This window comes from Alligator sinensis, unplaced genomic scaffold (genome assembly GCF_000455745.1).
Source record: "Alligator sinensis unplaced genomic scaffold, ASM45574v1 scaffold312_2, whole genome shotgun sequence".
NCBI classification, from domain to species: Eukaryota; Metazoa; Chordata; order Crocodylia; family Alligatoridae; genus Alligator; species Alligator sinensis.
Genome location: NW_005842274.1, coordinates 1,422,734 through 1,435,036, shown reverse-complemented (window position 1 = coordinate 1,435,036; position 12,303 = coordinate 1,422,734). Strand labels below are relative to the sequence as shown.

The 12,303-nt window shown below is 42.9% G+C and overlaps 1 protein-coding gene across 1 annotated transcript in view; it reads right to left on the bottom strand.

Annotated features, from left to right (window-relative positions):
- ANOS1 (anosmin 1) overlaps positions 1–12,303 on the bottom strand; it is a gene marked incomplete at its 5' end in the record, with an annotated part of 214,153 nt that overhangs the window by 20,809 nt on the left and 181,041 nt on the right. The window contains one exon of the mRNA XM_025209259.1: positions 5,591–5,685. Within this exon, the coding sequence (XP_025065044.1) occupies positions 5,591–5,685 (95 nt within the window). The remainder of the gene's footprint in view (positions 1–5,590; positions 5,686–12,303) is intronic.

The window sequence follows — 12,303 nt, the reverse complement described above, 5'->3', positions numbered from 1 at the left end:
CCTATAAGGATGCTGCGGGGTTTTTTTCCCAAGGTGGAGAACCTTGCATTTATCGGCGTTGAACACCATCAGATTCTCGTCCGCCCACTTGCTGAGCCTGTCCAGGTCAGCCTGGATCACCCGTCTGTCTTCTGGTGTGGATGCTTTGCCCCAAAGTTTGGTGTCATCGGCGAACATGGCCAGTCCAGTTCTGACTCCAGTGGCCACATCATTAATGAAGATGTTGAACAGTATGGGTCCAAGGACAGAACCTTGAGGGACCCCACTGGTCACAGGACACCATGATGAGTGACTTCCATCAATTACTACCCTCTGGGTCCGACCCCGGAGCCAATTTTCCAGCCAGTGGATCGTGGAGGATCCAAGGCGACAATTGCCCAGTTTCTCCAAGAGGCGATCATGGGACACCAGATCGAAGGCTTTTTTGAAGTCAAGATATATGACATCAATCTCTTCTCCCTTGTCCAGGTGATAGGTCACCTGGTCGTAGAAGGAAATGAGATTGAAGGTGAGAGATCTCTGAAGGTGTTTGAGAACAGACTCAGAGAACATAGAGAGGAATTAAGACTGGGTGCTAAAGAGCAGAGCCCAGCTAAAATTTGTGAGAGCATGGAAAGCCAGGGACTCAGTCTGAAAGGTGGGTGAGGCAGAGTTAGTGACCTGGAGTCCAGGATTAGATCAGGAGAGAATAGAATTGGATGAACCCAGAGGCTCTGAGAGGAACTGAGAGAGAGAGAGAGAGATATGAGAGGGTTCTTCAGGGCCCTAGATGGCCAAGTGATTTGGCAGTCCAGAGAAGGGGCACAGAGAAAAGAACACTGTTAGAGCTGGGAGCCTACAATCTCAACTGGCCCAAGGAGGGGCCAGGAAGTCCAGACATAAGAGACTGTGCCCATGAGGAGTAAAGAACACCAGAACAGGAGAGTGGAGAGTTTGGTCCTGGGTATGACCTGAAACTGCCACCCTCCTGGGTGTGGTTAGTGTGGTGGAGCTACCCGTAGCTGGGAAGACTCTGCAAAATGTTGCATAATAACCACCCTGGGGAATGGGCAGGGGCAAATATAGGACGCCTTAAAACTCTAGTTCTCATTGCCTTGTGGGTTACCCTTCATTGGGAAAAGGCTAGGGGGAGTATACTCCAACAGGAAAACCCTTGGTGAAGGCCAGGAAAGAGATGTGTGGCAGACATACACCTTGAACCTGTCACTTTGAGAGGAGAGCACTGCTTTAAAAGCAGCCTCTGCAGGGTGCAAAGAAGGGAAATTTTTGGATGAGTGCCAGCTTGGCTATAGGCCAAGCAAAGCCAGCCACAGTGTACCAGCTCAAAGTAAACTAACTGAGAGAGGTGAGCCCCTCCCTTTTTGTCTTTGTGTTTTGCAGGATGGAACCACCGCTGAAGCATCATGAAGTCTGCTGGGTACAAAGAGGAATCGAGCTTGACTGTTTTGTGTAATAATTGTGTTTTGCTATATCTGTAAAATGCTATTGCTATAAGTGACTGTGATGTCAACTATGCTGGACTATGAAATGCAAAGCAAAACTTCTTGATAGGCTATAAAATACCTGTAGAATGGCTACAAGAAATGGTGCATCATGCAGAGCATCACCTCCATGACCTCACAGAGTTCAGCCATGCCAAAGATCAAGAAGGCTGGATTGATTGTTTGTTTTATTGCCATCTTTTCTTTTCTTTTCTTTGCTTTTCTTTTCTTTGTGTTAAATATGTATTTTAGCTTGTATAGTAGAAATAGTAATGTAACATAATTTTATTAATTCCCAGAATTTGTGCAGAGATTGGGAACACAGTAAAATGATGGAATCCCAAAGAAGATGAGGGCCTTTCTTTGCAGACAGCACGCCTGGTTTCCATGGTTGGTTGGGAAAGTCCTAACCCTTCGCATTTCTCCAGCCTTTTTACAGGATGGAGGGGCTTTGGTAGTACTACAATGGCATCGAGCATCCAGTTGGAACAGCAAGAAAACATTACCCAGTATACAGGAGGGTTAAAGTTGCCAAGGACATGTCTGGTCCTCAGAAACTGTGATTATGAAATGTTTTTTTTCTGATCTGAATAGTCATCTTGACAATCAGATAAGACACTGACTGCAGAGTGACATGCTACCTGAAATGCTGTGTAAAAGGTTTGGTAGGCATCTCAGACTGTACATTCCCCAGTTCCAGTATGGGAGGCCTATTTAAATCTAATTGGCTAAAACTCGGTTGCTGGACTAGGGAATGCTGAGGCAAGAGACTGAGTCAGAGGGGGTATGGGCAACATTAGAACAAAGGATAAGGGTTCATTGCAGCGTCTAGCCTGTTGGAGCCCATGATCGCAAATGCTGTCATACTTTTCCTGGGATGACTGGTGGAGATCCTCCCCAAACATCACATGGACATTCCAGGTGATGCCAGTGATTATGCTCCAGTATAGTGTGAAGATATATCTTCAAGGAGGGGATATGTTGGCTTAGAAATGGTATTTAAAGGCCTGTTTTGGGGGGAATTGGCTTATAGGTATAGATATATGCATTATAAGGGGTCAAGATGGGCAGCAGGGGTTAAATGGATTTCTAAAGAGCTTGGGAGATACACACACAGCTTCTCATGGCCCTGAAAGTAGACAGGATGTCTAGCACAACAAGGCTAATGGATGGACACAGCCTGAGAATGAAGGGGGGCATGCCATGACACAAGATCACAGCCTTCAAGGCAGATGCATTTTCTAACACAACAAAGACATATAGTCTAGGAAATAGCCTGGGAAGCAAAGGAAGTATGTCTCATAACACCAGATAAGTGACCCCAGCAACAAGGCCTCAGAGAGCAGGGAGGCCTAAATCGCAGTTTTGGGGGAACAGACCAAACTACGAGAATACCTGGGAAGCTACGTGGATGTGTGACCACAGAGAGATGGCCAACCAGAGATAGCCATGGATGAAGAAGCATCAGGAGCCATCAAGGGGGAAGGAGAATACAAAAGCAGAGACTTGAGAGTAACAGAGGGTGCTTCTCATCCCTCCCTGTTCTTTCTTGTCCCTCCCTTTGTCCCGTCCCTCCCCATTTTGAGAGGGGTCCCCATCCCCATTCCTGTCTCCCGGGAAGGGTCCCCGAGGCCACCATGGATCGAGGATATACCAGTAGCCTGTCTCATGCACACCATTGGAGGGGGGCTGTGGGCCTCAGCATCCCACCTCCAGACTCCTGACACCTGAGAGAGAGAGCCTCAGAGTGCAGCCCGCATCCTGACCAGATGCACTTTGACTCTGATGACAACCCTAGGATTGGTAGATAAAGAATTGTTTGATTGTTTGTATTGTTGCTTTTTTTGTTCTTACTCTGTATCAGTAAAGAGGGGTCCCCATCCCCATTCCTGTCTCCCGGGAAGGGTCCCCGAGGCCACCATGGATCGAGGATATACCAGTAGCCTGTCTCATGCACACCATTGGAGGGGGGCTGTGGGCCTCAGCATCCCACCTCCAGACTCCTGACACCTGAGAGAGAGAGCCTCAGAGTGCAGCCCGCATCCTGACCAGATGCACTTTGACTCTGATGACAACCCTAGGATTGGTAGATAAAGAATTGTTTGATTGTTTGTATTGTTGCTTTTTTTGTTCTTACTCTGTATCAGTAAATTTGCCTATTATCGACTGGCAGGTGTTGTGGACAGTCCGAGGGTTGTGCCTGCCCAGAACAAAAGAATAGGTGCTGGGTCCAAATCCAGTGTCAACAGATGAAGCCCCTACAACCAATTGTTGTTGAAGCCCCAAGCCCAGATGCTAGATCCAATGGTTTTGCACCTATCAGCTGGATTAAATCTGAGGGCTATAGGTCGCTGACCCCTGCTCTAAAAGGAAGAAAGGATCAGCAAAGCAGAATTATGTGTAACAACTCAACAAGAGTTTTCACACATTTTCTTGAAAATGACATTTTAGATGCTTAATATTTTCATAGGCTGTTTTGAAAATCTCGGCCTGAAAGTTTTGGACTATGGCTTCTCAATAAAATTTTCAGAAAGTACTTTAGAGACTTAGGATCTCAAGTCCCAATGACTTTCAGCTCTTTAAGACACTTAAGAACATCTGGCATTTTTGCTCATTGTTTTAAAAGGTTGGAAGACTTTAAAAGACAAGCTCAATTAATTTACTCTGAACTGACATATAAGGTACTTGAGTAGTAGAATACACCAATATGTGTAAAGATTCTTTCCTTACTGGATCTATCCTAAAGGATTTTAGGATCAGGACTTTTTAGCCACGTGCTAACTGAAGACAGTTTCTGAACTGTTTTAGAATCAACATCATTATCATCATCACCACAAAGCAATGAATAGCTCTAACAAGAGACACAGTGGCCATGTCTACACAAGCAGCGGACTGCACAGTTGTTACTGTGCAGTCATTTAGTACTTGCATAATCAAGTACATGACTGAACAGTAACTGGTGTCACATCACAATTAGTGTCCGCCAATGCCACTGTGCAGTAGCAATGAGCAGTAGTACTGTGCAGTAGCATCTTGTGTAGACATGCCCAGTATGTGCCAAATTAGAAAAGACCAATTATTGTAAAAAGGATTTCCAAGAAAATAAAATTGAAAAAATTAAAAACAAAAAACAAAGACATCTACAATGCACGTGGCCAGTTGTATGAAAATTCTTTCCTGACCTCTAGTGGCAAAAGGATTATTTAATAATATTAGCTCGCCCTTACATAAGTGTGAATAAAACTTATGCACCAATCATAAACTTACGTATTATATTCTTAAATCTGCCTACAGCTCTCTGACCTCTTGTAACAGTAAAATGGCAGGCTAAGAGCCTGCTTTGTGAAAAACTATTTCATTTCAATAATTCCCATTAACTTCCTTGAGCTGATCTTTTATCATGTGGCATGTTAAAAAGGAAGGCTGATCATCTTTTTTCATACTTTTTAAACTATTCATTGAATATGGTTCACTAATATCAATCACTAATATTGGATAGCATGTTACTTGACTAGGACTATTAGTTCAATAGGCAGAAACACTGTGTAAATATATACTTGAGATAAAAATGTGTATTTATGTAACATTTCTCTACTTGTCAGGTTCTTAACACTATACCCATCACTGTAATGTCAGTACACTTTCCTGAATTAATTGCTTGCATTTGTTACTCATTTCTTACTTTCTAACAAGGCAGAATCAGTGTGGATCCTTCTCATGTCTGGAAACAAACCTAGTTTTAATTACAATTATTGTTTGGTATTTGCATTGTAGTGGTGCTCTTGGGTCCTAATTATAGATCAAGTACCCATGGTTCTAGATGTTGCACAAACATAACAGACAGTGTACAAACAGGTTTGCTTTGTTCCAGTAACTAGATCTCATCTAAAGTATTTGAATGCAGAAATTTATTTTGAACTCTCATTCATTAATATTTAAACTGACAAACATAAATACAGATTAACGCCCCTCCACCCCGTTCCTAATGCATCTGATTGGTGAAAAATAGGTTGTACTTAAATTACAGTATCACTTCCCTCATCCTTCCCCCCAGCTTGATTATTAGGATCCACTCAGACTTAGCAAAAGTAAAAACAAGAGCAACTTACATAGGTCAAATCAGTTACTTTTTCAAGTCCTTTAGTTTCATTGTGTTCACAGGATTCCCGTAACCAGTGTACATGGAATTGATTCATGCTGGGGTCTAAATGGATATAAAAAAGATAGGTAAAAGGAGAGATATACATTACAGCTACCTTCAGCTTTCCTGGCTTTTTGCATATCAAAATGAAGATTTTAAGTTCTTAAGAACTTGGGGGCTGTCAGTTCCTCACCATTCATAAGCTCTTAAAATCCCCACAAATGAAAAAGGAAAAACGTATGCATGTCAATAATTTAATGAATGTATTAACACAAGGAGGGGTAAGTAACAAAAATGTAAGTATCCCTTGTTGGGAGCACTGAAACGTGGACTTATACTGCGAAATATCTGGGGAATGATAGGAATGACTCTGTACCAACAACCTGAAACTGTTTACATCGCCAGAGCATTGCATGGCATCATTCTGGAAATCTGTGTTTGGTGTGAAAATGCCATATTTCTCTGAACCTTTTACTCTCAGATTAAATTGTGAAACCTCCTTCACAAGTTGCCAAGTGAAAGTCTAGTCATGACCATGATGAACAATAAAAAAAACCCGATATTGCTCCCTTTGAAACCAATGGCCAAACTCTCATTAACACTAGTGGTGCAGGTTCCTTAAAAGCAATTTCAGAACTATCAAGCAGTTTCCCATGTAAATTCCTGGAAAGCTCCATATATCATTGCAAGGATAGGCAATGCATGAGAAAGCAGATTGCAAGAGAAAGCAGACTACAGTAAAACAAGGAGCAATAGGGAAATAAGACAGAAAACGCATCGAGTGGTACAAATATATCTTGTCATTTTCCTGGATTCAGTATTCAGATATCTGTTTATTGTGGCTGTAAAAATTACATGTCTGTTATTACTAATTAACTTGGTATGCCACAGCTGCTCGTACCAAGTGCCTGATTGTGGGTTTCAGGAGGGGAAGCAAATATCTTTGATGGCTGCCGGGCTGATTTGGCAATAGATTGCTCTGAGCAATTTGGAAGCAGAAGAAAAGAATTACAAATTAAAGAGAAAATAAGTAGTCACACAAATGGTATTTGGTAGGAAATACTGATTGGAAACTTACTCAAAATGGCTTTCTGTAGCAGCTCTCTTCATAACATATGTGCTAATTATTTCATGACTGCTTTTGAAGCCGAAAGTTTTTCAATAAGAAGCAAACTAAGAAATAATGGGCTGTGCCCTGATTGTTCTCTCTCATTTAAAAAGAAATAAATTGAGGGGTTTTTTCACTTGCATCTGATCACCAGGGCTTTGCCATTTGACATGCCTGTTAGACTGAGAAACAAACTTGCAGTGCATCTGTGAGCAGGTTTCATCTGATTTCATCTGCTGTGATTCATTCAATTATTGCCTATTGCTCGCTCCCTCTTCTGAGACAAGAACACAGGACGTGCAATCCATCACCTGGCTTCTAGGGATCTGAAAACTCACAATTGTTATATTAACCATCTGTAGTCTTTGCCAAATGACTACACAGTAAATCCTCTTATTGATTACATACTATTGCATAATTAGGAAATCATCCCTTTAAATACACTTACACGAGATGGATCATTTTCAGATCAATGTAAGCTATACACGCAGCCTATTTACTAGTTGCTATATAGAAGTAGTACTATAGCTTTGTCACAGAATGACTAACTGAACCCAGGTTACTGGTCCATTATAATCTGGACAATACCACCACAATTCAATTTAGGCTGCTAAATACCACCAGATCACACACAGTAAAAAAAAAGAATCCTTAAAGCTTTGGAAGTTATCTTTGGTTAAGTATCCTAACATACTAATCCAGAAGTTTAGCTAATTCTCTGTATGGAATTCTCATGTAAATCAGGTTTTCAGACAAAATTTGATGTATTTCCAGATTCTGGCAATATAGGAAGCTTATTGGGACTATGGGAATCACTCCTGTTCATTCTCCAATTTACCTGAGATGTCCCCTTGGGCACATACCAATTGTTGCATATTTGTAATATTTATAATATGTTCTGTTAAACGGGAAAAGAAAGAGAAAACCACCATGACCTATATGTGAGTTATCATAGTTAATGTTCCAGCAACAAAATGACCTCTGAGCACTGAGACATGGTTACTGTATGAAAAACCAATAGCAACATTTCTTTTTTTTTCAGTTTAACACACTACTGTGAATAATTCAAATATTTGTTTGGACAAATATATTCTTAGCTAAAGCTGACATGGGTAATGAAAGCTCCAGCTAGGGCCCGCCAAATCTTTCCATTCTAAAGGTTCATTTTCAGCAGATTGAATTTTCTAAATTTTTTTGTCCTGAGGCTGAAATTTTTCAGGTTTTTTCTCTGTTTTGGTGGTATTTTTCTTTTTTCTTGTTTGGTCCCTTTGAATAACAAGACATTTGGAACAAAAATAATTACATTTACCAACAGTATTAACAAAACTTTCCTTTCTATAAAAAAAAAACTTGTGACAAATCACAGCGATTTGGACTGACACATAGAAATATGTATGGGAGATAATCCATATTTCAGAGAGATTATTTTTAACAGCTGGGAGAAAAGCAGATATTTTTAATTTGCCTGAATTACACAGAAAAAAATAATTCTTTTTTACAAGATCACCTTTTAGAACTATCCTAACATACTGGAAAATAAAATGATACAAAATGAACTTGTATAGAATAATGGACAATTCCAAGTAAAAAAAAAATAAAATTACTCTGAAAATGCATTTCCTTTTTCTCTGTTGTTGTAGTTAGCATGTGAAGAACATGACTCTAAAATTTATATGCACGCTATACAGCTGTATCTTTGATAGTTGAAGCTGTACATCTGACAGCTTTAAACATGTGAAAGAAAACTGTTATATAACTATTTCTAACAGCTATGTGCATTTGTTCGCCAGTCTCACACCACTGCTGTGCCTTTATTTGATTGTTGTTCCTGTAGTAATAGTAATAGGAGTTGTTCATTTTGTTCATTCCCAGCCACAATCATGGCAGCAGGAACTCCTGCTAATAGTGCAAAGGCAGTCAATTCAACCAATTGGGAAATGATTGGCTAGGCTGCAGTACTGCAGAAAAGGGCCTGGGGGTTATAATGGACCATAAACTGAATAAGAGCAAATGGTATGCTCTTGCTGCAAAAAAAGAGCCAGTAGCTTATTTAGCTGTATTTAGCTGTACTAATAGGAACTTCACTTGCATGTCAAAAAGTAGGTGGACAAATTAGAAAAAAAGGTTAACAGAAAACAACAAAAAGTTATTAGAAGCCAAGATAGCTTGACTAAAAGGTTTAAAGAACTGATGATTTAGTCCAGGGAAGAGAAGGCTGAGGCACAGTCAAGTATCAGAAGGGTGGTTATAAAAAAATGGTGACTGCAGGGAACAGGGCATGGAGAAAGTCTTAAATTGCAATCAGGTAATTTAGGTTCCCTAAGAAGAAGAGGATGGTTAACAACGTGGCCAATAACACATCCCCAGAATACAGGACAACCCCTTGGTTAGGGGTGGGACCACTGGTCCCTTTGCTCAATTAGAGGTGAAGGGTGGGGTCACTGCCTCCTCAGCCAATCAGCAGCAAAGGGCGGGGCAACCCTCCCTCCCTGGATCAGAACCCTGAATGATTGACAGTATTCCCACTTGTGACAGAACACCTCTTTGGGTGTCTGTCACTTTAAGGGCTGGAGCAGGGAGCTGTCAGGTGGCTGATGATAGCGGCCATTTTCGAGAGCTACCATTTTTGAGAGCTATGTTTTAAAAACAGAGCAGTTTGTGTTCAGCTGGCTGGGGAGTAACATTGCCTGGTGGAGCTCTTGCTCCAGGAATATCTCAGAGGTAAGGGTGAGGCTATGGGGAAGGAGGAGGCCTCATTGGTCCTGGGCATGACCTAAAACTGAACCCTGTTGAGATAGAGAGGTCTGGTGGGACTGCCAGTGGTGCAGCAGCCCCACACAAATACCAGGACTGCTCACCTCCCTGGTGAAGGTTGGGTAAGGGTGCCTGAATAACCCCTGCCCCCACCTTTGGGTGGGTTATTAGGAGGGTTGAAGGGAGCCAGGCATGAAAAATAGCTGCACCTGAGCCCTATGCGGTGTTGCATCCTGCAGTGAGGGCCAGGCATGCTGAGTGAGCAGTACCTGAGCCCTAGGGGTGTAAGACCCTGGCCCTGGGTGAACGTGGAGTCAAGGTCAGGCATGCTTAAGTGAGAGAAGCACTTGAACCTGTCAGGGTGGAAGACCCCAGGCCCCAGAGAGTAGGGGGCAGAGTTGTGACCCAAGGGAGGGGCATAATGGTCCAGTGAGGGGCCAGGGGCAAAGCAGGCCAATAGTTGAGTAATTTCTCAGTCCCGTTCAGGTGAGGGTCACAGAAGTGGCCCAAAAGACCATGCCAGGGCTGACTGAAGGGAAAAGAGAAAAGCCTGAGGATCTCTCCAGAGGAGGGTGGAGCGAATGTGGCCTGAGTAGGCAGTATGTGAGAGGCCCTTGTGAGAGAGGGGCAGAGTGTGAGATGCCCTTGTGAGGGGGAAGTGGTATGTGTGTGGTTTGAGAAGGCAGCATGAGAGAGATACAAGCATGTGTCCAGTTGGACCTGGCTTTGAACCGGAGATGGAACATACTGTGAGGCATCAGCAAGGCATGGGACATGTGTAGGGATGGTAGGAGTGTGTACTTATTGACCACGGTTATCTGGGAGCATGAAGGGCAGCCTCCTGCCTAGTAAACATCCCAATCATTCATCAACAAGCCAGGCAGTTTGCCCAGAGACAAGGGCGGGCCATACTAGTACTGAGCCTGGAAGGTGCCCTTGCCACACCAGTAATGAACTGAAAAACAGGACTTGTTGCAATCTATTCCTTATTCAGAAATGGACAGGAATAATGGGTTTAAAAACAGAATGGTCCAGTATAAAACAGGACCAATGACCATCCTAATGGCTAAGCATGGCAACAGTTTGCTAAGAGAATCTTGATCCTTGGAAGTTTTTAAAGGCAGGTTATACAAACAGTTGTTTTGAACAGTTTAAACAGAAGTGATCCTGCCTTTATCAAAAGCTGAACTAGATGAACTTCTGAGGTCTCTTCGAGATCTACTTTTTAAAAGTATGTGATTTTAAGTTGCAGGTTAGTCTAATGGCAATTAATATAACTACAATTAAATATAATAGATACAGTTTTACAGAACAAAATACAGTTGAAGTTAATTCATTATAAATTCAGTGAGCTACAGGTTGTACCTTTAAGTGAAAAGTTAAATGTGTATTTATTATACTGTATTGCGTAAAATCTTGTCTTCATTTAGCCCAGTTCCCTGCTATTACAAAGAACAAGGTAATATAATCCCTTTCATAAACTGATCAGGCTCCACCTGAAAAGTTGTTAGGCATACAGAGATCAAAAACCTATAGGATATCTGTTCCAGAATATTAGTCTGCAGATAATTAAATACTCTATTAAAAAAAAAAAAGAAATTAAAGAGGTTAATAAAAAGGGTGCTGTATATCAGAGGTTCCCAACCCCCAGGCAACAGCCTGGTACTGGGCCATGAAGGGCTGGCTGCCAGTCCACAGGAAGGTTGGCTGTTGGACAGGATGTTAACTATACTCAGTATAAAAATGGGGTGGCTACCAGTCTGCAGTATGCAGTATCAGTGACTTGGAAACCACTCACGCAGGTTTCTAACCTGTGCACAGGACCTCCACCTGACACAGGAGGTACACGGTCCCACTAGGGGGAATGCCATACTGGATCTGGTATTGGCAACGGGGGATGACATGGTCGGGGACCTACAGATCGGTAGCCATCTGGGGGACAGTGATCACCTAATAATAGAATTCACCATAAGATGTCGAGTGGGTAAGGTAACTAGTAGGGTGAAAGTGCTAGACTTTAGGAAAGCTGATTTCAATGAACTCAGGTGATTAGTCAAGGACGCACTGCAGAATAGGAGTTTTGAAGTGATGGGAGCCCAAGAAGGGTGGCTGTGCCTTAAGGAAATGATCCTTCGGGCACAAAGCAAGACAATCCCTGAGCGAGGCAAAAGGGGGAAAGGGGCCAGGAGGCTTCCCTGGCTGACCAGAGAAATCCAGGGCAGCCGAAGGGACAAAAGAGGAGCACATAAAAAGTGGAAACAGGGAGAGATCACCAAAGACGAATATACCTCCTCTGCTTGTGCTTGTAGGGAGGCAGTTAGATGGGCCAAAGCTGCCATGGAGCTGAGGATGGCAACCCAAGTAAAGGACAACAAGAAATTGTTTTTTAGATATATTGGGAGTAAAAGGAAGGCCCAGGGAGGAATAGGACCCCTGCTAAATGGGCAGAAACAATTGGCGACGGACAGGGGGGACAAGGCTGAACTCCTCAACGAGTTCTTTGCCTCAGTGTCCCTAAGCGAGGGGCACGACAAGTCTCTCACTGGGGTTGTAGAGAGGCAGCACCAAGGCGCCAGACTTCCATGCGCAGACCCTGAGTTGGTGCAGAGTCACTTGGAAGAACTGGATACCTTTAAGTCGGCTGGCCCGGATGAGCTCCATCCGAGGGTGCTGAAGGCACTGGCCGACATCATTGCAGAGCCACTGGCGGGAATATTCGAACGCTCGTGGCGCGCGGGCCAAGTCCCGGAGGACTGGAAAAGGGCCAACGTGGTCCCCATTTTCAAGAAGGGGAGGAAGGAGGACCCAGGCAACTATAG